The following is a 27,351-nucleotide window of genomic DNA, read 5'->3' on the forward strand; positions in this document are numbered from 1 at the left end:
TCAATTTTTACTGTTTTGCTGGGGTGATAGTGTATGAACGGCAAAATTTGAGAGACTACCAGCGTCACACAGCTGCATAAGAAAGAACTATGTGAACTATCGGCTTGGGATGACAGTAAAACTTGCGACATAAACGCCCTATATGGTTTAATCTAATTTTCTCTATGGTTTAATCTAATAGAATTTATAAGGACGGTAAAAGAAACATTTTGTTAATAACTTTGGTGTAAACGCAGCTTAATGCTGTCTTGCTCTAACCGGAATGAATCAGCTTGTACTACAGACTTGGCATGTTCTGATCACGAATTAAAATCAATCAACATTGGTGTAAACTCATAAGGAACGCAAATTTGACGTTTTCAAAGTGTAACTTTTATTGGAACAGAAATGAATAGGGGCCTTTCATATAGATCCAATTGATTAATGTTTTCCAACAAAATAATCACTTTGTCAGGCTCGAGTTTTATTTGCACTTCATAGTTGAAGGTTTTTTTTTTGCTGAGGGTTATGCCCACATGAGCTCCAGGCTTGTGCGTGGGTAATGAGACTGATAATGGGAGGTTAGTGGACTTACAGCTTTAGGTGTGTTCCTTATTTATTCCCAATTCTTATTACAAACTCTTTATAATATGACATATCATTAAAAATATAAATAAACATAATTATTCATACATATACTTGAATAAGATAAGAAATTATTAATTAATTATTTACTTCAATTTGTTAGATTTGTATCGCATGGAAAATATTCTGTAAAATACTGGATGAATCTAAAAATGAAAATTAGAAAAACATTATTATTTGTATAAATTGAGATCCGACAGCAGAATTTAGTTGAATTATCCTTAGACAAAAAGAGTCAAGTCTATGGACTTCACTTAGTATGATTCCCACTCTAACTCTAAACTATAAGTTTAAGTCTAGACTCATAAGTCTTAATTCTAGACTTATGTGTGGCTGATGAAGGATTATGAATGAATTTTCAGGTTTAGGTCAGTCCCAGACCACCTAGCTTCATGTGGTCACCTACTACACTGATATTAAATTTGGATCTATTCATTTTTCATTGATGGTCCAGCGATCTATAGAAGACATATTACAAAATAATTATGGAGCTCTTCAGAAAACACTGGGAAATTTTGTTCTTAAACTTTTAGTTTGATAATTTTTTAGATGCTATAAAAAGCTACAAAATGTTAGTAGCCGACATGATTATTGAACACATGGATTATGGACATATTGACCAGTGATTTCATACTACATTAGGCCTACATGATATGCATATCGATCACACCAAGTAACAATATTTAGGATCAACTTGAGCAACCTAAAGCTATATACAGTATATGGCATGCCAATTTCTTGGCTCAAATCAGTCTTTCCAATTCAAAATCAAAGTCAAATATTTTATTGCAGCAGCTAATTGAGAACATCAATTGCATTACAAATGCCAATGATAGATTGAATAATAATTACAAGCAAGGTTTCTAATTCAATGACAATACCATGTTGTCTTTCCTACGGAGGTAAACTTATCTACACAGATTTGATCAGGGTATTATTTTTAGTTGCACTTCATAGTTGAAGGTTTTTTTTTTGCTGAGGGTTATGCCCACATGAGCTCCAGGCTTGTGCGTGGGTAATGAGACTGATAATGGGAGGTTAGTGGACTTACAGCTTTAGGTGTGTTCCTTATTTATTCCCAATTCTTATTACAAACTCTTTATAATATGACATATCATTAAAAATATAAATAAACATAATTATTCATACATATACTTGAATAAGATAAGAAATTATTAATTAATTATTTACTTCAATTTGTTAGATTTGTATCGCATGGAAAATATTCTGTAAAATACTGGATGAATCTAAAAATGAAAATTAGAAAAACATTATTATTTGTATAAATTGAGATCCGACAGCAGAATTTAGTTGAATTATCCTTAGACAAAAAGAGTCAAGTCTATGGACTTCACTTAGTATGATTCCCACTCTAACTCTAAACTATAAGTTTAAGTCTAGACTCATAAGTCTTAATTCTAGACTTATTTGTGGATTATGAATGAATTTTCAGGTTTAGGTCAGTCCCAGACCACCTAGCTTGTATGTGGTCACCTACTACACTGATATTAAATTTGGATCTATTTATTTTTATTGATGGTCTAGCGATCTGTAGAAGACTTATTCGAAAATAATTATGGAGCTCTTCAGAAAATACTGGGAAATTTTGTTCTTAAACTTTTAGTTTGATAATTTTGTAGATGCTATAAAAAGCTACAAAATGTTAGTAGCCGACATGATTATTGAACACATGGATTATGGACATATTGACCAGTGATTTCATACTACATTAGGCCTACATGATATGCATATCGATCACACCAAGTAACAATATTTAGGATCAACTTGAACAACTTGAAGCTATATGGCATGCCAATTTCTTGCCTCAGATCAGTCTTTCCAATTCAAAATCAAAGTCAAAATATTTTATTGCAGCAGCTAATTGAGAACATCAATTGCATTACAAATGTCAATGATACATTGAATCATAATTACAAGCAAGATTTCTAATTCAATGACAATACCATGTTGCCTTTTCTACGGAGGTAAACTTATTTACACAGATTTGATCAGGGTATTATTTTTAGTTGCACTGTCTCAGTAGAAAAAAACAAAATATTGATTTAAATTTCATTAACGTACAGTTTATCCTACTACCACCACCACCCAACATACCAACTGTTTGACTATGAAGTTTATTTTAATATATTTCATCCAGTTACCTCCTAGTGAAAGGAGTACATTTATAAGGATTTATCAATTTTTTAGTAAAATTCAAGTATTTTAAACGGTTTGAAGATGTCAAAAATTAGTAACTAAATAATTATTCTACAGAGCCTACCTCTTGAATACAATGCATAATAGCCAGTTTATCGATACCGTTATGTAGCAATTCATTTAAGAGTAACAATGTAGATTATTACTAACTGAATGAATCATTATTTGCATTATTCTTATAGAATCATTTCTGATAATTTCCTCAACACAAGTTATGTTCAAAATATATTTCCTACTCATTATTGATGACAATACATTTCAATCATGTTGTTCCCAAAAGATGCAAGATAGAGGCTGTTGAGATCATAGGTTAATGATTAATAGGCGTTTAGTGTTTGATACAATAATCTATTAGCAAGTCATTTCGCTACAGAGCTGCTTGGGATTTCAACATTATTATACTGAATATTTTTTATCATACACAAAAGTTTGTGAAGTTAAGTTTATTTCAAGTGAAGATTTGAAATTTATTCCCGCTATGTTTCTATGTGCGTGAATGTCATGTGTATCTTTATTAATAATTCTAGTCTTGTCTTATCTTAGCAGAGGTATAAGATTGGAGGAAAATCAAGGAGTTATAAAACCGTGCTTAGAAGTGTTATACTGTTATTTTATATGTTAGATAGTAGGCACATAACAGTTGGAGAGTAAGGTGATTGGAAAGTGTTTGCGTTTTGATAATAGGCTGGCTAGTCCTTTATCCACAATATATTTTGAAAAAATATAGTTTTGTTTACCTGTATTTTTTCTTTAGGACTACTCTTAAATAATATAAATAAAAATTAGAAATCTAAGTACCCTTTTAAAATTGTTTCGATTATATAATGCCTTTCTATTATAATGAATATCATGAGTTATACAAATGTAATGAATGGCAGTATATAGCCGAAACATGTCGTGATTGGATAATTTTAAGAGGGTACCTACTTAGATTTCTAATACATATTTAACCGTAACCCTAAAAAAAGACAGGTTAATAAAACTATATTTTTTCATGAGATCACACTTTGAGATCCGTGTATTATGCCACTGTCCACTCTCATATTTCATATGGCATTGAGATTTATGGTGGGACTAGTGCATTAACTTGAATAGGATATTAAAACTCCAAAAAGAAGCAGTAAGAAAAATATTTAATTTAAATAGACAAGAGTCGTGCAGGACATTTTTTAAAAAGTTAGAATTAATGACTGTGTATGGACTTTATATTATAAAACAATATTACACGTAAAAATAATGAAGACAAATTCCCCAGGCAAACCAGTGTGCATGACTATAATAGGTACAAGAAATAGGAACAACTTTATTATCAAAGAACATAGTAAAGAGAAGTACAAACAAAGCCCGACCTATATGGGCATCAAATTCATCACTTATCTTCCTACTAAGATTAATCATGAAAAGATATTACAAGGTTTAAAAACAACTGAAAAAGTATATCGTGGAATTAGAATTATACAGTTATGAAGAATTTTATAGTGCCAATTCATTATGTATTTAGACTACCTATTGTTGATGTATTTTGTTTTTTACTTTTATTTATTTTATTATTTTGAAAATAATAAAGAAAGACGCATTCATGTACATTTTGATGTATGTTTTGAATAAAGAGATTGATTGATTGATTGATTGATTGATTCATAATATATTGTGTGATTGAACAATTTTAAAAGGGTACTCAGATTTCTTATAATACTTAGAAATCTAAGTATCCTAATTTCTAATTTTTATTTATTCTTGTTTACCTGTTTCACCTCTCCTAATACAATTTTTATGACAAATAATTGCTGTACAAATAAAAACATATTTTTTTCAAAATTACAAGTAGGGTATTATTATTATAATACAGTGTAGAAAAAGCTTCATAAATGTTCAATTCGCCTTCCTTCAGATATGTCCAGACGTCTACTATAGTGGGTTTCACGTTATAAAGTCAGAACGTGATTAACATTTTTGTTAGCTTACCTTTTCTGTCATTTGAGTTCATAGATAAGCATTTTTAGTTGAGTTCTGAATGTATTTCACTCCTGTTTGCAGACAAGATTTTCTTAAGCAAACAGTATTGTATTCAATGATCTGTATTATAATTTGTATAATGGAATGTGTTATGTAAGTGATATCATTGAATAAAAGTTGATTTGATTAGAGCAAGCAGATAGCTCTATCGTTTTCTACCTCCGCACTATTCCCAGATCGTTTCACTGTTTCGGGTTTGCGCACAGGCATTTTCCATGCATACAATTTTCTAAAAAATATTTGGCTTAGTGTTTTTATGAGATTGTTTTTATTTGTTGTTATTTGTATTGAAACTGAGTAGGCCTACATAAGATTTTTATTTTGTAAATTGCATTTTTTTGGAAATAAATATATTTCTGTCTGTCTGTCGTTTTTTGACTATGAATAAACATAATGATCTATCAAAATGTTTTATCTCAATTATCAAAATTTATTACTAAATCGTGAGAACATTATATCTTCTTGGCGAATAAAATACAAGGTGACCCAGAATATCGGGAACTTTGAAAACGCCATAAAATGTTAGTGAGAAGGGCAAAAATGATTTTATTCAAACTAATGTGAAGTTCAAGGCTTGCCATTTAAATAACATCTATTATTAATAACATCTATCACTTTTTGACAATAACTTCATTTAAATGGCTTCCTCCTGAACTAATACATTGTACAAATCTGTGTTGACGATTCCTCATTGATCGCTGCAATATCTCATCTGGTGTATTACGGATTTCATTTTGAGTTTGTTTTAATTTTTTAAAATTCAAAATTATTGATCAAATTGTGAGCGAAATCCACACTGCACAGCAGTTAATGGCAACTGTCCGAATGAGTATTGTTTGGTAACAGTGTAATCTCACGATTAGGTTGCGTTTCCTCATAGAGAAAGAATAGCGTAAGTAGATATCCCATGGTATAGGGCGTTTATGTCGCAACTTTTACTGTTATCTCAAGCCGATAGCCCACGTAGTTCTTTCCCGTGAAGCTTTATGACGCTGGTAGTCTCTCATATTGTGCCGTTCATACACTCTTACCCGGTCAAAACAGTAAAAATCAACAATAATCGACAGAAATCGGCTTGGGATAACAGTAAAAGTTGCGACATAAACGCCCTATACCATGGGATATCTACTTACGCTATTGTTTCTCTATGGTTTCCTGGTCCCATGGATCTGTCTACCTGCTATTTTCTGTTTGTGGAGCTATCTCAAATCAAGCGTTTTCACAACTTGACCAATAACTGTCGTTGAATTATAACAGACAATTCATAATTAAATAAAAAATATCCCATTTGAAATTTTGCAGCAATCGTTCAGGAATCTCAACACAGATTTAAAGAGAGTATTCATGCAGGAGGAAGTCATCTCAATGAAATAATTGTCAAAAAGTGATAGATGTTATTAATAATTCTCAAATGGCAAGTCTTGAACTTTACGTTAGTTTGAATAAAATAATTTTTGCCCTTTCCACTAATATGTTAAGGCGTTTTTAAAAGTTCCCGCTATTCTGAGTCACCCGGTATATTTGTTCTTTATTAACAAGGATCAGCAATTGATATTATAACAGATGTACCGGAATAACTTGAATCACAGCTATCTACTGTAGAAGGCGGTTATAATAGACAATTATTCTCATATATATATTGTCTATTTTCCTGTGTGGCGAAAAATAACGTTCTCACCATGGGCAAAAATGTTTTTCCGGCTCTCAATCTTTTCTAGTCCTCGGCCTACGGCCTCGGACTTGAAACCCGATTTCGAGCCAGAAAAGTCCCATTTTCGGCCCTAGGTGCGAAATATACTATTGCTTACCTTTTCTGTCATTAGAGCAAGCAGATAGCTCTATCGTTTTCTACCTCCGCACTATTCCCAGATCGTTTCACTGCTTCTGGTTTGCGCACAGGCATTTGCCCATGCTGACCATTCTCTAGAAAGTATTTGGACTAGTGTAGCCTATTTATGAGATTGTTTTTATTTTTTGTTATTTGTATTGAAACTGAGTAGGCCTACATAAGATTTTTATTTTGTAAATTGCATTTTTTTGGAAATAAATATATTTCTGTCTGTCTGTCGTTTTTTGACTATGAATAAACATAATGATCTATCAAAATGTTTTATCTCAATTATCAAAATTTATTACTAAATCGTGAGAACATTATATATCTTCTTGGCGAATAAAATACAAGGTGAACCAGAATATCGGGAACTTTGAAAACGCCATAATATGTTAGTGAGAAGGGCAAAAATGATTTTATTCAAACTAATGTGAAGTTCAAGGCTTGCCATTTAAGAATTATTATTAATAACATCTATAAATTTTTGATAATTATTTCATTAAGATGGCTTCCTCCTGCATGATACACTCTTTAAATCTGTGTTGACGATTCCTCATTGATCGCTGAAATATCTCATCCGGTGTATTACGGATTTCATTTTTAGTTTGTTTTAATTTTTTAAAATTCAAAATTATTGATCAAATTGTGAGCGAAATCCACACTGCAAGGCAGTTAATGGCAACTGTGCGAGTGAGTATTGATTGGTAACAGTGTAATCTCACGATTAGGTTGCGTTTCCTCATAGAGAAACAATAGCGTAAGTAGATACCCCATGGCATAGGGCGTTTATGTCGCAACTTTTACTGTTATCTCAAGCCGATAGCCCACGTAGTTCTTTCCCGTGAAGCTTTATGACGCTGGTAGTCTCTCATATTGTGCCGTTCATACACTCTTACCCGGTCAAAACAGTAAAAATCAACAATAATCGACAGAAATCGGCTTGGGATAACAGTAAAAGTTGCGACATAAACGCCCTATACCATGGGATATCTACTTACGCTATTGTTTCTCTATGGTTTCCTGGTCCCATGGATCTGTCTAACTGCTATTTTCTGTTTGTAGAGCTATCTCAAATCAAACGTTTTCACTTCTTGACCAATAACTGTCGTTGAATTATAACAGACAATTCATAATTAAATAAAAAATATCCCATTTGAAATTTTGCAGCAATCGTTCAGGAATCTCAACACAGATTTAAAGAGTGTTTTCATGCAGGAGGAAGTCATCTCAATGAAATAATTGTCAAAAAGTGATAGATGTTAATAATTCTCAAATGGCAAGTCTTGAACTTTACGTTAGTTTGAATAAAATAATTTTTGCCCTTCCCACTAATATGTTAAGGCGTTTTTAAAAGTTCCCGCTATTCTGAGTCACCCGGTATATTTGTTCTTTTATTAACAAGGATCAGCAATTGATATTATAACAGATGTACCGGAATAACTTGAATCACAGCTATCTACTGTAGAAGGCGGTGATAACAGAGAATCGGCAACTCTGTAGTCCTATAATTTCTACTGACTCTATAACGTGAATCGCACTATAGCATTTTACTCCAAAATGTGTGAAATTTATCCACTGTCACTGAAGCTGATGCAGCTGATAAATTTGTTTCATTTCTTGATCATTTCTTACTTTGAAGATCATGAGCGTCGACGAAGGATGTTTTCAGTAAACCCCTGTTCTCTTCAGTTTACTACAACCCATTTTTCTGTCTTATTTATTTAAATTACTTACTCCTCAGCTCTACAGGTCGCTACAACCCTTGGTCTCCCTCGTGAAGCGTCTCCATCTCTCCCGATCCACTGCCTGCCTCTTCCAGTTGTGAACTCCAAGCGTTCTCAAATCCTGCTGTCCATCTATTCCTTGGCCTTCCTTTTCTTCTTCTATTGTATATTTTTTCCCTCTATATATATTTGGCAATCCTTTCATTACCCATTCTCACGAAGTGCCCTGTCCACCTAATCCTGCCAGCTTTCATAAATGATGTTATTTATTCAAATTAATTATTATCAATTAATGAACATGATTCCATTTTTTTTTTCATTTAAAAATGGATTTTACTTTTTATCATTTTAACAATAGTTTTTATTGTTTTTCAGATCATAAACATGTGTGTCAGCGCAAACATTCAGCGAATACATAGTAACAACTGTACTGTCACATGAGGCTCAACAATTGTACCTATAACGATTGAGTTTGGTGGAGATTTGTGAGAAAATAAAGTGCCGAATAGACAAAATGCAAGCGAGTAACGAGGAATTGTAAAGCGTGCGCATGATTGTCATAACAAGAAGCCTGTACCGACTGATGGAACAAGCTAGATATCCTAGGTAGAAGCTGACAGAAATCTAACATCATGGGGTGAGTAAAAAGAAGACGACAATAACTTTTTAAATTATTTTCAATCACGTGGCCCTAGATGCACGAAAACCTGTTACATTTTAATCGTTACTCCAAGAGAACCAATCATAGAATACCTCTTTTTGTTGAAGTCTTCTCTGATTGGTTCTCGTCGCATTTAACAGGCCTGTTAAATTTTAATCGTGATTGAACTCCACGAGAACCAATCAGAGAAGACCTCTTTTTGTAAAAGTCTTCTATGATTGGTTCTCGTCGCAATTAACCATGATTAAAATTTAACAGTCTTTTGTGCAACCGGGCCGTAACGAATTATGTTTAAAGTGTGTTGTGTAGCTGAAGGCTTCAGGAATGCTTGGTAGGTGGAGAAGGAATCATAAAGGTTGTATTGTACCTTGTTAAGTCGTTTGAACACGATCAAATTGAATATTTAATTAAATTCAAAAAAGTGAATGCATAAGATTGATTGGATGAATTTAAACTGATTGAATATTTAATTAAATTCAAAAAAATGAATGCATCAGATTGATTGGATGAATTTAAACTGATTGAGTATTTCATTAAATTCAAAAAAATGAAGGCATCAGATTGATTGGATGAATTTAAACTGATTGAATATTTGAATAAATTCAAAAAATGAATGCATCAGATTGATTGGATGAATTTAAACTGATTGAATATTAATTAAATTCAAAAAATGAATGCATCAGATTGATTGGATGAATTTAAACTGATTAAATATTTCATTAAGTTCAAAAAAATGAAGGCATCAGATTGATTGGATGAATTCAAACTGATTGAATATTTAATTAAATTCAAAAAATGAATGCATCAGATTGATTGGATGAATTTAAACTGATTGAATATTTCATTAAATTAAAAAAAATGAATGCATCAGATTGATTGGATGAATTTATTACTGACTTCAAACTGAACATGTTGTACTTACTATAGTGAGGTCCACGTTTTAATGGCAGTGGAGAATGATAGGAGAGCAGCGCTGCCGATTCTCTGCCTTGACACGGCCTACTATGATAGATACTTGATACCGGTGTATCTGATGTAATAATATTACCCGTTTATTCTTTTCTCAATAATCAATTATATTTTATTCGTCAATAAATTATGTTTTTCAATGATTGAATAATGAATTTTTATGATTGAGATTAAATATTACGTTAATTAACTACATTTTTATATTGTTGAAAAAAGATCTGGCAACGCTGCAGAGGTAGAATAAGATAGCGCTATCTGCTTTTTCGACAAGGATAGCAACACCAATGTTAATCAAGTACTGCCATTATAACGTGGACCTCACTATAGGAGATGTTTTGTCTGTTTTTTCTTCTATAAATAACATTGTATTTGTTTGCTGCTTTCAATGAATATTAATTGAAAAAATGTTGAAAAGAAATGTTCTTAACACTTGAAAAAGCGAACCTATCTCTTAACCAATGTTCACTCTGAAAAATTGTAATTAGATTGTTGAGTGCAATTATTATTGCTATTGCCTGCTATGTCAAATCATCCGCACTGTGAATAATATTGGGCCATATGAATAAAAACTGAGCATATGCTCATGAGCATTAGGTAGAAGCATTTTTATATGAATAAGCTTTACCTTATGCTCCTGAACTCTGGAGCAAATTCTCACGTATTTTAAAGATTTTTCATCAGCTTATTCGCCTTACTTTGTTATTAAAGGTTAGAATGTGCCACTCACGTAAGCGCTAAATATGCAAGTATTGACACCGCTTATGTTTGGTCGTCTGCTCTGTTTCTATCTATGAATTGATTTTTAGGCTATTTGAGTTCTTAATTTTGAAATAATAGCGTGAAAAAATGTCATCTCTATAATAATCTTCAGCATAATCTTGTAATCTCAATAGCCTTCTCATAATCCTCTACACTAAAAAAAAGTAAATTCGTATGGCTTTTGTTGGTGGGGAGTCCCTTGCGGGAAGGTCCCACCGCCTGAATATATAATTTAAGCCGTCAATGGGCCTTACGACTGTCATACTTCAGCCGGAACCGACAGTTTAACGTGCCCATCCGATAACACGGGAGTGATCTGGTTAAAAAACTTTTGGTATTGAGAGGGTTTGAACCTGGGATCTCAATGCTGCTACGCAAGCACTCTATCCACTAGACCACGGATCACTCCATCCTCTACACTATATCATCTTCTTAAATGCCTACTTCCTACTCTGTGATGGCTATCTTTATATCCGATAGGTATTTTTTTTTATTCTTTTATTGGAATAATGGTGATATATAATATCATGGTTGAATCTAATAAGAGTTTTATAGTTCTCAACTATTGGTTGTGATCGTATCTGGTATAGTTTCCTCTTCCTCACACGAATTAGTTGAGCCATTTTACTATAAGCAAAAGGTGAAAAGCTGCTCTAGACTAGACTCACCTTTTTTGAAGCATTTTCTTCAAAAGTTGAGCAAATGCTCTAGTTTATTCATACAGTTTTAAGTATAAGCTTTTACTTTTGAGCAAATGCTCAAACTATTTTTTTATGAGGATGAGCAAAAGGTTTTGCTCACGTTTATTCGTAGAAAATGAAGCATATGCTCCATATTTTAGAATTATAAGCAAATGCTCAACATTATTCATTGTGTATTTTCAGAATTGTATTCATATGTTTTTATGATATGTTATCAAAGTTTGTCATTTTTTCACAGTGTGCTGCTCTATGCGAAGATAGTGCTGCGGATAGTGTTTGTGATATTGAACAACATCTACACGATTCCGACATACTGCTTATGGATGCTGGTGCTGCAGCCTTTCAAGCACCTGCACCCCGACTTCTACTGGAAGATGGAGGGCATCTTCTTCCACTGGCTGCTGGCCATGGTTAGCATGTGGAGTTGGTCAGCCGGATATGACAGTGAGTCTCATTTTATCTCATACAATTACTATAGTCAACCGCACAAAAATAGTCCTTCTGAAAACGCCTGAAAAAACTCTTAGTGTGGCTTAACTCTAATTCCGTATTATTGGGAGAGAGTATTAAACGATTGGGAGAGAACCCGTAAGGAAGAATCAGTAGAAGTGCTCCATACGTCTCATACGGCACGACAGGGCAGGAAGCTCTCCGATTGGTTGATTATTGGTTGTTATGTGGGATCTGTAGTGTTGAAATAGGAGGAATGGTAAATATTAGATTAAACTTTGACGTCTCATATACTGCGGGATCGTTGCTCCCTTAATGCAGCTCAGTAATTGTGACGAACAAGTAAAGTAAAGTAAAGATTATCAACTGATTCCCAAACGCCAACAGCCAATCGTAGAGCTTCCTGCCCTGCCGACTCGTCTGAAAAATGCCTCATGTGGCTTAGCCAGAAATGTCTAAAGGCTGACAGGACTTCCACTGATTCGCTCTTCCATGCTGTCTGATCGTGCTTATGTAGATAGGCCTACATGATTAAATGTAATTTTAGGGCCGGTTTCCGAACTCGGGATTTAGCTAAGTTCTAGACTAAACAGCTGGAGTCAGAAACTTGGCTTTCCGAAACGGCGCGTGGTCGTAGTCCAAGTTTAAATTAAGTTTCGAAAAACTAGAAAATTAAACACAAAATAAAATGAACAGAAATTAGTGTAAGGTTTCAGCTATTTTGAATTATTTAAGTATGTTTTATTTCGTCAAGGAAATCCGTTTTCAATTATAGAAATGAGAATATTATCATAAAACTACGATTACATAACCTACCTTTTAGGCATTGGCTTTTCCTACAGTTACGTTGAAAAGTGGCCATTGCTGCACTGATTACAGAACGCAAAGAATCACTTTTCCGCTCTAGTGCGGGAAAAATTTTTCTGCACTCCAGATTTGCAACATGGCAACGCAAAATACTTAGTAGGTTATATGGAGCAACAGTGCAGCAAAATCAAAATGAAGTTGGTAACAGTGACTGCTATGGCTGCTATAGTGAGCAGAGGTGCAACGAAGCACAACGCGCTAATTATTATTCATTATATATTATAACCAAGGACAACGAGGACTTTAGGATTTTAGGATTAAGGTTTTTATCAATAATAAAATTACCCAGAAAAACATTTGATGCATTTCAGGCAATTTTACCCATAATTACCCACTTTTCATATTCAATGGTAACTGTAGGAAAAACTTAATGTGAAATACGTGCGCAAAGTTCCTCTGCTGCACTCAAGAAACCATTCCACGTTTCTTTCGGTGCAGCAAACTGTCACTTTGCGCACTAGTTGCACAAATAACTATACTACTATACTATAAAAATTTGGAAAGGGAACAGTTTTGGGCTAGGCCTGTTGGTCCTTTTCTAATCATGTATTTGATTTGTGCATTGGTTAATGTGAATGAATAAATGAATTACGCCCCGTTCCAGAAAGCCAATTTTCTGACTCCAGCTGTTTAAAGTCTAGAACTTAGCTAAATCCTGAGCTCGGAAACCGGCCCTTAGAGCTGTCAAACAAATAACTATTGCATTTTTTCTCTATGCTACCAGTCTAATACTATCCATTTTCTACCAATCTTTTCACAAATTTACTTGTTTTAGCCCTTAACCTAGCTCCGCAGTGCAAGCTGGTTGCTTGGCTGAATCGGACTAGGCGCTGAGACAGCAAATAATAGCAGCGTTGATGGGAATGCGAGCGGCCGCAGTAACATCTTACACCCAGCAATGGTCGGCGTAGTTCCGCCTAGCGGACAGACGAAAGATCAAACCAGTCGGTTATTTGATCCCTCCAGCCAGGCTCAGCCAAGCAGTCGAGACAATAGAACAATGGAGTGGCGGTCTTATTCGCGTTCATCAGCAGTTTTCTTTCTCACGATTATTTTGTTTTTTGTGTGTCAATAATAACTCCAGTCACCAGTAAACAGTCACCCAGAAACGTGGTGTACTACCATATTAATGACTTTTCATGATGATTTTTAATTATTTAAAAACATTGTTGTCATTCTGAGCCTTTAGGCTAAACTTGGGGTCGCTGAGAACGAATCTGCAATCAGAATTCCTCTATCACGAAAAATAACGAAAAAAATCCAGCTTTTGATCTTCCGGCAACCGTTAACAGTCATCCTGCAATGCGGCCGAAACACTTCCAAGCCAGACACCCATCTCAAATGACAACAACGCCAAGCTGTGAGAAACCATCCTGCACTGCGGCGCTAGGTTTAGAGTTGTCATATAAATAATTATTGCATTTTTTTATCTATGCTATCAGTCTAATACTATTCATTTTCTACCAATCTTTTCACAAATTTACTTGTTTTAGCCCTTAGAGTTTTCATATAAATAATTATTGCATTTTTTTTATCTATGCTATCAGTCTAATACTATTCATTTTCTACCAATCTTTTCACAAATTTACTTGTTTTAGCCCTTAGAGTTGTCATATAAATAATTATTGCATTTTTTTTATCTATGCTACCAGTCTAATACTATCCATTTTCTACCAATCTTTTCACAAATTTACTTGTTTTAGCCCTTAAAGTTGTCATATAAATAATTATTGCATTTTTTTTATCCATGCTATCAGTCTAATACTATCCATTTTCTACCAATCTTTTCACAAATTTACTTGTTTTAGCCCTTAGATTTGTCATATAAATAATTATTGCATTTTTTTTATCTATGCTATCAGTCTAATACTATCATTTTCTACCAATCTTTTCACAAATTTACTTGTTTTAGCCCTTAGAGTTGTCATATAAATAATTATTGCATTTTTTCTCTATGCTACCAGTCTAATACTATCCATTTTCTACCATTTTTTTCGCAAATTTACTTGTTTTAGCCCTTAGAGTTGTCATATAAATAATTATTGCATTTTTTTTATCTATGTTATCAGTCTAATACTATCATTTCCTACCAATCTTTTAACAATACAAAAAACTACTGTTAACTGCTTACCATGGACTTATACTATCTCATATTAGGTATGCTATTTTAGAATGGGGTAATTCATCTCAACAAAATATGGACAGGGTGTTTAAGATTCAAAAGAAGGCACTCAGATGTATAGAGAAAGTGAATAGGTTAGACTCTTGTAGGCCTTTATTTAAAAAGCTTGGTCTATTAACTGTGCCATCTTTGTATGTATATGAAGTTGTAATGCATGTGAAAACGAGTGGTGTGATCCAGAATTCAGATGTTCATGAGTATAATACGCGAAACAGAGCAGATTATCATATAATGGGTCACAATAGTAGGTTATTTGAACAAAAACCAGATTATATTGGTAGGAAATTTTTTAACAAGCTACCTCAAATCTTGAAAAGTAATGATGATTTGAAGATTTTCAAAAAACAAATTAAAAAATATTTAGTTGATAGAGCTTTTTATAGTGTACAAGAATTCCTTTCAAACCTAAACTAGGTTGAACTACTTAGTGTTAGAATTATTATGTAATAACATGACTTGTCTTATACTCCATGACTGGAGTCTTTAGGACGTAATCTTAAAAAAAACAAAAAAACAAATTGACTTGTTTTGCAGTCGTCGAGGTGGGTGACGACATCCGGTGTTGCCTGTCTTGCCGCACCCTGGTGATAGCCAACCACCAGTCGACGGCAGATGTGCCAATGCTGATGGCCACATTCAACGCTCGGCCCACCGTCCTGCCCAACATCATGTGGATCATGGACCGCGTCTTCAAGTTCACCAACTTCGGCATTGTCTCTGTGCTACACGAGGACTTCTTCATACTGTCTGGCCGAAAGGCTAGGGATGAAGGTCAGCTAAGTTCAAAAAAAATGAGACTTGAGACTGGGTTTCACTAGGAGAGTTAGTGGTCGAGTAACTGGCATACTAACTCTACCGAGGTAACTCTACTCTATAATTATTATTTAACGAAAATCCTAAATAAATGCTGCAAATCATTTAGGATTTTCGTTAAATAATAATTATATATTAATTAGCATTTGAATAAATGCATTCTCTATTTAATTCCATCTGTAACTCTACTCTACTTGGTCGAGTAACTGTTTTTACTACAATTGAGAATAGTAGGTAAAGTGTGTTGTCTAGTGAATAGAACCAACCTTAAAATGTCAATACTTTTTGATAAATTAACACTTGAATACTTATTAACACTTTAATATATTAATACGTTTTAATAAATAACAATATTTCTTAAACTTGATAGTCCACGGCACGACTTTACTAGCTCGAGGCTATTTTCATTAGCATAGTAGTGGTAGAGTAGAGTGGGAAGCGATGTTGGGGGAAGGCAAGTGTTATTGAGTACTATCCCACGGTGCTATCCCACTCTACTAAAACCTAGTACTCTACTCTATCATGAACTTTCTCATTGATTGATTGATTGATTGAGTACTTTATTTATGTAGATTACAATATATACTGGCTTATACACTTATATACAATAGCTTATATACAGCAAAATTATAGATGAATTTACATAATATAGACTAAGAAAATAACTATTGAACTGTATATGATATGAAAAAGCAATTTGTAATATAATAACTGTAGATAATAATCATATTGTTATGCATCTACATAAATTGGCGGAGCTTTGGACATATCAATGTCCATTCTTTGGGAAGAATATTAAAAATATCCTCCCCACTAACTCTCTACCAAAAGAGTAGTATTATCTCTCTCATGTTATCTCTCTCATTGTGAGAGTTAACAGGATAGTTAGTACCAGGGAACTCCACTAATGAAAACCAGTCATCAGGGTGTGATCACATTGAATGCGTATGCACATCAGCACATGCATGAGTTGAAAAACAAAATTTGTAAAGTACCATTAAAACATGTTGTGACTTGCATGTAGCTACTCACACTGATCGCAACCGGTATATTGGAATTGTTATTTGTGCAACTAGTGCGCAAAGTGACAGTTTGCTGCACCGAAAGAAACGTTTACGCCCGAGCCGTAGGCGAGGGCGGAATGGTTTCTTGAGTGCAGCAGAGGAACTTTGCGCACGTATTTCACATTAAGTTTTTCCTACAGTTACCATTGAATATGAAAAGTGGGTAATTATGTGTAGAATTGCCTGAAATGCATCAAATGTTTTTCTGTGTAATTTTATTATTGATAAAAACCTTAATTTATTGTCAAATTGAATAAAAATGTTGTCCTTGGTTATAATATATACTTAATAATTAGCGCGTTGTGCTTCGTTGCACCTCTGCTCACTATAGCAGCCACAGCAGTCACTGTTACCAACTTCATTTTGATTTTGCTGAGTATTTTGTGTTGCCATGTTGCAAATCTGGAGTGCAGAAAAATTTTTCCCGCACTAGAGCGGAAAAGTGATTCTTTGCGTTCTGTAATCAGTGCAGCAATGGCCACTTTTCAAGGTAACTGTAGGAAAAAATAAATACGTGCGAGGATTTGGAACATGTAGCTGCTCACAATAAACGCAACCAGTACGTTGATGCGTTCAGTGTGAGTGTTCCTATTGCTCTCTCCATAGTTTGTCTCTTATCTGCACGCTTGGTCATGCATAGCCAAGCGTGCCCTTGCTCCTATACGCATTCAATGTGATCATCACACCCTTAGCGTACGAACAGGACGGTTAGGACGATATATTTATTTCAGCTAGCTATCGACCTTCTATAGATAATATCGGGGACCGAGCTTCGCTCTGGAGTACAAAAGCATAAAAAATGTATTACGAAATAAGAAATTATATTAAAATTCATACAGAAATGTTCTATCCAATCACAGTAAATTGAGATTAATTCCCAGAGGAATGCAAAAATTTCCCTCAAAGGCCCAGTTGCACAAAAGCCGGTTAAATTTTAATCCTGATTAACTTCACGTGAACCAAATCAGAGAAGACCATTTCAAAAAGATGGATCTACTGGAATTAATCAGGATTGAAATGGCTTTTTTGCAACCGGCACTAAGTACCTGAATGAATGATTACAAAAGTTCAACAGCTGAGTCATAATTTTGACAGAGTCCCACACACATGAACTCGCTCACTCACTTCCATCACCAACAGACGACGAAATAATTATTATCAGCTGTTTTTCTAAGGATGAATAATAATTATCCTTTTAATGTCCTTGAGCGAGTTTTCCCAGGTATGAGACCTTGTGCAATCGAATCTTTATATTATATACCTACTATGTTCTGAATTTCGTGAGAATCGTTAGAGCCGTTTTCGAGATCCGGTGAAATAAAAACATATATATATATATAACATCCAAACATCTAAACAGTAGTTGCTCGTTTAATAGTAGGCCTATAGGATATCTATACTCCATCTACACAAACAACAGACAAGATAAAACGACAAATTAAAAAAAAAACATACATGAAACAAAAATCATCTTTCAAGTCAGCTAATTTGTATAATTCAATAAGGAATTCCCTAAGTGTTTTTAACTCCTTCAAGCCCTCAATTTCTCTAATGTGAGTTGAATATTTTCATTCTCATACAAAACGGGCCACTCTCCAGCAAAGTCTATGAGGTGGGTATTTCAATCCTCTAAACCTTGTATTATAGGGATGATTCGCCTGGTTCTTTTCTTGTTGTATGTTTTAATTTGTAATACTGTTTCCTTTTTTCGTTTACTTTAATTTGTAATGTTTTAATTTGTAATTCTGTTTGTTTTTTGACTTTGTCTTGTGCTTTTTGGCTGGCTGACGATAAAATGTCATTTGTTTTGTTGTAGGTATCACCCAGCTGCGCAACCATTTGCACAATTCTTACTTGCCGCGTAACCGGAAGTTGATGATTCTGTTTCCGGAGGGAGGCTTTCTGCGCAAGCGCCGTGAGGCCAGTCAGCGATACGCGCTCAAGCACAACCATCCCATACTCAACCACGTGTCGTTACCAAGAATGGGAGCCATGCAGGTAACCTAACATTTATCCTTCTACTTCCTCCATTGCTTTCTTCCCGTACTCTTTTTCCTATCCTATCATAGGAAAATTATGGATTCTATGCAGGATTCCTATGCAGTGGCGTAGCCTCAAAACTTACCTATAGTCAGGTCCACGTTATAATGGCAGTGAAGAAAGATAGGAGAAAAACGTTGCCAAGTCTCTCCATTTTGCCACTGAGTGATTTTGCCATTAAATTTGATCTAATAATAATTATCATTTCCTTGTTAAAATAATCAATTTAATGTCAAATTAATCGAGAAAATATATTTTTTTTCATAATTTGATTCGAAAATTTGCTTAAATAACTGAAATCAGATGTTTATTTTTATACAAACCTGAAATGGCGGCTAATTTAAAAAGCTGTGATACAACAATCTGAATTTCAAAACAACAGAAATTAAGTTATTTGGTAGATATTCTATTCCAATTTCTTTTTAAAATAATAGAAAAATAGAAATACTATTTAAAATAAGTAATTTCAATGGAAATAATTCTGAAATAACCTTTCAATATTATTTATACCGGTACGAGTAGGTCTAACCTATACGTGTAGGCTAACTGAAGCATGGATGAAGTCTAGGATGGTTAGTTATCAACTTTTGAAATGTCATTTCAGGTATTTTAATTTGTGTTTCTCATACGTTAAATGTCTAAAAATTATTTTATTGTTTAAAAAATACATTTTAAATCAATTATACGACTTATGTAGCTACTCAAATATTTTGATAGAATGAAGAAAAAAAATGTTGCCTGAGAATTGTTTTTTTACTTTTGTACAGTCACTGTCAAAAGTAAAAATAAAATATTCTGGCAAACGGATAACATTGCAAAGCGAGATAGAGATAGCGCTATCTGTTTTGTTGTATGATAGAGAAGGACAGCAACAGTATTGTCAATCGTACACTGCCATTATAACGTGGACCTCACTAAAGGGCTAGCTCTCCTGGCAAATCCAACCCCCCACACATTAATTTTAAAATTACCTTTCAAAAGTCAAAAAACTTCATTGTAAATTATTACAGTTGTTACTTTCAATATCAGCATGGAAATATTAAACTAAATTCAACCTGTTTGTGCTTCAAACAGCTCTTGCGAAGCACGGGTTGCCTGTTACTGAAAAATAAAACAAACTTGTAAAAGCAATAAGCTTCAACAGATCGAACCAAAACTGGCAAAAACAAATAATATAACCTCAAACAATAACATTTCAAGCCTGCACTCAACTCGCATCGGCTTCAGTCGGCTGTTATCGCCAATATTCGGACGAAGTCATGCTCTCCTATCAGCGAAGCTTTCGCTCTGACTCACTCCACTGCAATGCAATATGAACCTACTCACTCAGCACCCCTCCTCCTTTGAGAATAACATTGTCATTATATGCCGATAGTCTAGCGCTCAGCTTTGCTCTAGCTTTGCGTATACGGCCTCATCGCGCCGCATCACACATGCTAAATTTGAGTTAGAACATGAAGCCACTACTGTTTTTACGAAACGTTCTACCTCTCTGAATAATACATGGATGATTATAATAATTATTTATTGAAACTAGTTGGGCTTCGCAGCTAGCCTAGCTAGCCTTGAGAATACGTCACTGATCCTATGACACTTAGAGCCGGTTTCCGAGCTCAGGATTTAGCTAAGTTCTAGACTTTAAACAGCTGGAGTCAGAACATTGACTTTCAAAAACGGGGCGTAGTCGCAGTTTTTATGACAGTAGTCGCCGTTTTTATTTTCTCATTTTTGCCCATGATAAGTTCTAAACTCTTCAGCCGTTATACGCATATCTCCAGTAACTCTCGTTAACTGATATCTGAATCACAAAACATTGTAGCTTATTATACAATAATATATGATTGGGATTAGACAATATACATAGCCAAAAACTGCCTTTCTCCCAAATCTTGAGCAATAAAGGTTTCGAAAAAAGAATGAGGTTATGTTTTCACTTTTCACTTTCGAGTCCAATTTTCACTCCAAAACTAACGACGAAACTAGAAATTTTCATGTTTAAAAACTAATTTTAAAACATTACGAAAGCACAAAACTTATTAAATACGGATTCCTACATTATCAGAGTCATTGACTGGTACAGTGAAAATGTAATCCAATGTAGTCTAATGGGACTATTCACACTGAGCACTGCCGGGCAGTGTGGGGATACTCCCATCAGAATTTATGGGAATAATATTATCACTAAACCGGATACGTTCACTGATACTGATGTGTGGGAATCTTCCTTAATCCACTTTTTCTGATTGTGCCTTCTTGTCGTTTTTTAGGCGATAATTGACACCCTGACACCGTCAACGTCGGCCAACAACAAACTCTCTTCGAACAACAACAGCACCGACTCGAGTTCGCAGTCGTCGACGACATCGCCGGCCGAGTCGCTGTCGTCGGTCACGACGCCGCTGAAGTTGTCGCAGCACCACTCTGGCGGAGGCAGCGTGGCAGCCGACGACCAGCTGAGTTGGGTACTCGACATCACTGTGGCCTATCCGGAGGGCAAGCCCCTCGATTTGCCCACTATCATTTGCGGGCAGCGCAAGCCTTGTCAGACGCTCCTGTTCTACAGGATGTATCCTATTGCACAGGTATAGAAAATATTGCATTGCTATAGATAGCAAAATATTAGATATGAGATATCCAAATCAAATCATCTTAATTCACTTCATTTTGCAATTTTATGAAACATATTATGCAAAAATAAAAATATCAAGTGCACTCCTCATTAGGAAGCCTGAGTCGAGGAATGGTTCGTCTTGTAACAAATAATTAATTAACTAAAACAAAAACAAAATCATTAGCTTTTATAAAAAATACAATTCAGCTGCTTACAGAAACTAATGTAGTGCCATTTGCATAAATCCTATAATTTGTATGTTATTAAGTGAATCTCACAATAATATACATTCTCCGTCAAAACAAATAAATTGTCAATAACAATGTTCAATTAACAGAATAGATAATTTTATTATTGAACGAAAATCCTAAATAAATGCTGCAAATCAATAATAGAATTATTATGTAATAACATGACTTGTCTTATACTCCATGACTGGAGTCTTTAGGACTTTAGTCTTTAGCACCCCTCCTCCTTTGAGAATAACATTTTCATTATATGCCGATAGTCTAGCGCTCAGCTTTGCTCTAGCTTTGCGTATACGGCCTCATCGCGCCGCATCACACATGCTAAATTTGAGTTAGAACATGAAGCCACTACTGTTTTTACGAAACGTTCTACCTCTCTGAATAATACATGGATGATTATAATAATTATTTATTGAAACTAGTTGGGCTTCGCAGCTAGCCTAGCTAGCCTTGAGAATACGTCACTGATCCTATGACACTTGGGGCCGGTTTCCGAGCTCAGGATTTAGCTAAGTTCTAGACTTTAAACAGCTGGAGTCAGAACATTGACTTTCAAAAACGGGGCGTAGTCGCAGTTTTTATGACAGTAGTCGCCGTTTTTATTTTCTCATTTTTGCCCATGATAAGTTCTAAACTCTTCAGCCGTTATACGCATATCTCCAGTAACTCTCTCTTCAACTGATATCTGAATCACAAGACATTGTATTATACAATAATATACGATTGGGAGAAGACAACAGACATAGCCCAAAACTGTCTTTCTCCCAAATCTTGAGCAATAAAGGTTTCGAAAAAAGAATGAGGTTATGTTTTCACTTTTCACTTTCGAGTCCAATTTTCACTCCAAAACTAACGACGAAACTAGAAATTTTTATGTTTAAAAACTAATTTTAAAACATTACGAAAGCACAAAACTTATTAAATACGGATTCCTACATTATCAGAGTCATTGACTGGTACAGTGAAAATGTAATCCAATGTATTCTAATTGGACTATTCACACTGAGCACGGCCGGGCAGTGTGGGGATACTCCAATCAGAACTTATGGGAATAATATTATCACTAAACCGGATACGTTCACTGATACTGATGTGTGGGAATCTTCCTTAATCCACTTTTTCTGATTGTGCCTTCTTGTCGTTTTTTAGGCGATAATTGACACCCTGACACCGTCAACGTCGGCCAACAACAAACTCTCTTCGAACAACAACAGCACCGACTCGAGTTCGCAGTCGTCGACGACATCGCCGGCCGAGTCGCTGTCGTCGGTCACGACGCCGCTGAAGTTGTCGCAGCACCACTCTGGCGGAGGCAGCGTGGCAGCCGACGACCAGCTGAGTTGGGTACTCGACATCACTGTGGCCTATCCGGAGGGCAAGCCCCTCGATTTGCCCACTATCATTTGCGGGCAGCGCAAGCCTTGTCAGACGCTCCTGTTCTACAGGATGTATCCTATTGCACAGGTATAGAAAATATTGCATTGCTATAGATAGCAAAATATTAGATTGATTGATTGATTGATTGAGTACTTCATTTATGTAGATTACAATATATACTGGCTTATACACTTATATACAATAGCTTACAATACAGCAAAATTATAGATGAATTTACATAATATAGACTAAGAAAATAACTATTGAACTATATATGATATGAAAAAGCAATTTGTAATATAATAACTATGGATAATAATCATATTGTTATGCATCTACATAAATTGGCGGAGCTTGCTTTGGACATATCAATGTCCATTCTTTGGGAAGAATATTAAAAATATTCTCCCCACTAACTCTCTACCAAAGTAGAGACCAATTTAGATATGAGATATCCAAATCAAATCATCTTAATTCACTTCATTTTGCAATTTTATGAAACATATGCAAAAATAAAAATATCAAGTGCACTCCTCATTAGGAAGCCTGAGTCGAGGAATGGTTCGTCTTGTAACAAATAATTAATTAACTAAAACAAAAACAAAATCATTAGCTTTTATAAAAAATACAATTCAGCTGCTTACAGAAACTAATGTAGTGCCATTTGCATAAATCCTATAATTTGTATGTTATTAAGTGAATCTCACAATAATATACATTCTCCGTCAAAACAAATAAATTGTCAATAACAATGTTCAATTAACAGAATAGATAATTTTATTATTGAACGAAAATCCTAAATAAATGCTGCAAATCAATAATAAAATTATATATTAATTAGCATTTGAATTAATGCATTCTCTATTTAATTCCATCTGTAACAGAATAGAGTTGTCGATATTTCAGTGAAACAAAAAAAAAACAAGATAATTCATAAAGACAATAAACATGAAACATACAAAAGAAAGATAATTCAATAAAGACAATAGTTAATATAGTTTTAACCTTCTACAGAATATGGGATAGCTATATCATGGAGAAACAATAGCGTAAGTAGTACACGGGTGAGAGTGTACACAGTATGAGAGACTACCAGCGTCACACAGTTTCACGAAAAATAACTACTAGGACTATCAGATTGAGTTAACAGTGAAATTTGGAACATAAACGCCCTATACCATGGGATAGCTATATCATAGAGAAAAAATAGCATAAGTAGATATCCCATGGTATAGGGCGTCTATGTCGCAACGTTTACTGTTATCTCAATCCGATTATTGTCAATTTTTGCTGTTTTGACCGGGTAAGAGTGTATAAACGGCACAATATGAGAGACTACCAGCGTCATAAAGCTTCACAGGAAAGAACTACGTGGACTATAAGCTTGAGATAACAGTAAAAGTTGCGACATAAACGCCCTATACCATGGGATATCTACTTATGCTATTGTTTCTCTATGATATAGCTATCCCATGATATAGGGTGTACATGTTCCAAATTTCACTGTTAACTCAATCTGATAGTCCAAGTAGTTATTTTTCGTGAAGCTGTGTGACGCTGGTAGTTTCTCATACTTTGCCGTTCTTACACTCTCACCCCAACAAAACAGTAATAATAGAATATAATAGAATGACTTGACGTGGCGAATTTTGAACAGTGATGTCCACTCTATCAATTAACCATGATTAGACGGACAGTAGTCGACAGTAATCGACTTGAGATAACGACGTATGCCATGGGATATCTTCTTATAGTATCTTTTTTCAATGCTAAAACGCAGTCGTCAAGTCATGTCAGAGGCCCACAGATTGATCAGGTGCGACCTGGAATCACTGACCAGTCAGGTCACACGGCATTCATTTTATCTATGAAATCATCAAAAATTAAATTTCCAGTTTCAAATATTAAGGACCAGTTGCACAAAATCCTGTTAAATTCGAATTATGATTAACTGCCACGAGAACTGATCACAGAAGGTTTATTAATAATTCTTAATTGATTCATACAATAAGTACATCATCAAAAATGATAGGGAGAGAAAAAATAAGGTAACCTTGTGCTATTCCTCTCCCAAATTTAGATAAGGTTACACATAGTCCGAAATAGGTTAAGTCTTGTAGTTGTTCTCTTCACAAAATCTTTATTCCTTCATTATTTTTATTTACAAAGTAGATTTTTAAATTTAGATGCTTCAAAACCAAACATAGAAGAAAAATATCTGAAAAGAATGCTACTTTGATTGGTTCTTGTGGCATTTAATTAGCCTAAGACTTTTGTGCAACTGGTCCTTAATATTTAAAACTAAAAATGTATTTTTTTATTATTTCAAAAATCTCATCTCTGTGGAATCATGTAAAATTTCAATTTTAAACATCCAAAAATCGTCCTTTTTTGTAATGTGTGAAACTAACGAATGACATGTTGCAATCTTTTTCTAATATTATATCATTGCAGCTACCCAAAGAGCCTGAAGAACTGATGAAATGGCTGTTCGCGAGGTGGGAGGAGAAGGAGAAAATTCTGAGTCATTACTACCAGACGGGGGAACTGCCAGTGAAGGAGTACTGCACCTCCCCCATGCCCCCCCAGCGGGTAGTCCAAGATGGCCTCCGCTTCTTCATCCTACACATGTTCTTCATCGCATCCACCTATCTACACTACAGGCTACTCACTTATTTCTATACGTTGGTCTGGTAATACACCATCATCAACTATCTTTGAGATACAGCGAATGATAGTACACTATCAGTGAATTTATCTTTGAGATACGGTGTTATGGTAGTTCACTATCAAGAACTATGTTTGAAAAACATTGGTGTGGAAGCAACCGTCTTTGGTTGAGAAAGAGACGTCTCTTTCTGGTGTGGTCCGAGAATTGTCTATGAAAAACGATCTTCGAGATACAGTGGTATGGTATCAAGTAGTTCACTTGGTAGTTCACTATTCATGAACGATATTTCAAGTGCGGTGGTATGGTAGTTCACTATTCAAGAACGATATTTGAAGTGCGGTGGTATGGTAGTTCACTATTCAAGAACGATCTTCGAGATACGGTGGTATGGTAGTTCACTATCTAAGAACGATCTTCGAGATACGGTGGTATGGTAGTTCACTATCTAAGAACGATCTTCGAGATACGGTGGTATGGTAGTTCACTATTCAAGAACGATATTTGAGGTACGGTGGTATGGTAGTTCACTATCTAAGAACGATCTTCGAGATACGGTGGTATGGTAGTTCACTATCTAAGAACGATCTTCGAGATACGGTTACGGTAGTTCAGTATCTAAGAACGACCTTTGAAGTATGCTTGAATGGTAATATTTCACCAATATCAACTGAAAACAACTTGATATTGTCAAAATCACCGGATATTAAAACAATTTAAGATACTAGTTTTGCTTTCTTAGTAGCTGTGAAGGTGATATTTTAGTAGTTCATACTGAATAGAAATCTGTGTTTAGACAAGATCTAGTCTTTTTATTCAATACTAGTTTTGGTTGATACACTTTTATCAGTAGGGGTACTAAAATTATTAAAACAAAAAAGTTATCTAGAACCCGTTTTTTATATTTTATGAATCACAACTATATCAACCCATTGGCACGCCATTCTCAAGTAGTAATTTACACTTGAAAATGGCTCTAATGAGTTGAAATTAGTTGTAATTTATTAAATGTACTTGATTATTTAATTTTCAATAGTTTTGGTTGTTACACCATTATCAATCTCTTGTAAACTTAAAGCTTAAACATTGAACATCAGAATTTATAGTGTGGGTGAAGCCCTGCAATTGGCCAGTAGCTGTCGTCCAATAAAGGCTGAGCTTTACTGACTACATAGGCCGAGACAAGACTCGGTAGTAGAGCTTATCCTTCATTGGTCAACAGCTAATGGCCAATTGTAGAGCTTCACCCTCAATACATTTGTAGTTTGATGCTCAATTTTTAAGCGTTTAGTTTACTAGGGATTGATAATGATGTAACAACTAAAATTAGTATCTCAAATTATTTTTGTAAACCCGTGATTTTGTCAATATCAAGTTCTTTTCAGTTAATATGGTTATTTACTACAACATTACCTTAACAACACCACTGAAAGTTGATAAATTCTTTATCAATGATCGATCTTTCAAATATGATGATTAACAATGAACTATCTTCGAGATTATGGTGGTGTCAAAGTACGCTATTAATC

General features: G+C 34.6%; 1 protein-coding gene across 1 annotated transcript; it reads left to right on the forward strand.

Moving 5' to 3' along the window:
* The first annotated feature begins 3,179 nt into the window (after nt 1–3,179).
* On the forward strand, nt 3,180–27,340 carry LOC111048274 (acyl-CoA:lysophosphatidylglycerol acyltransferase 1-like). The gene is made up of 7 exons (XM_039438488.1): nt 3,180–3,329; nt 8,788–9,049; nt 11,741–11,946; nt 15,536–15,772; nt 18,695–18,876; nt 21,186–21,500; nt 25,609–27,340. The coding sequence occupies exons 2-7, from the start codon at nt 9,045–9,047 to the stop codon at nt 25,849–25,851; spliced, it is 1,188 nt and encodes a 395-aa protein (XP_039294422.1). The 5' UTR covers nt 3,180–3,329; nt 8,788–9,044; the 3' UTR covers nt 25,852–27,340.
* Nucleotides 27,341–27,351: the final 11 nt, after the last annotated feature.

Source organism: Nilaparvata lugens, chromosome 11 (assembly GCF_014356525.2).
Source record: "Nilaparvata lugens isolate BPH chromosome 11, ASM1435652v1, whole genome shotgun sequence".
Taxonomy (NCBI): domain Eukaryota; kingdom Metazoa; phylum Arthropoda; class Insecta; order Hemiptera; family Delphacidae; genus Nilaparvata; species Nilaparvata lugens.

Excerpts from the sequence above, each read along its gene's own strand:
- LOC111048274 (XM_039438488.1), top strand. Across the intron at positions 15,773-18,694 it reads CCGAAAGGCTAGGGATGAAG|GTATCACCCAGCTGCGCAAC; the intron begins GTCAGCTAAGTT and ends GTTTTGTTGTAG. Across the intron at positions 21,501-25,608 it reads GGATGTATCCTATTGCACAG|CTACCCAAAGAGCCTGAAGA; the intron begins GTATAGAAAATA and ends ATATCATTGCAG.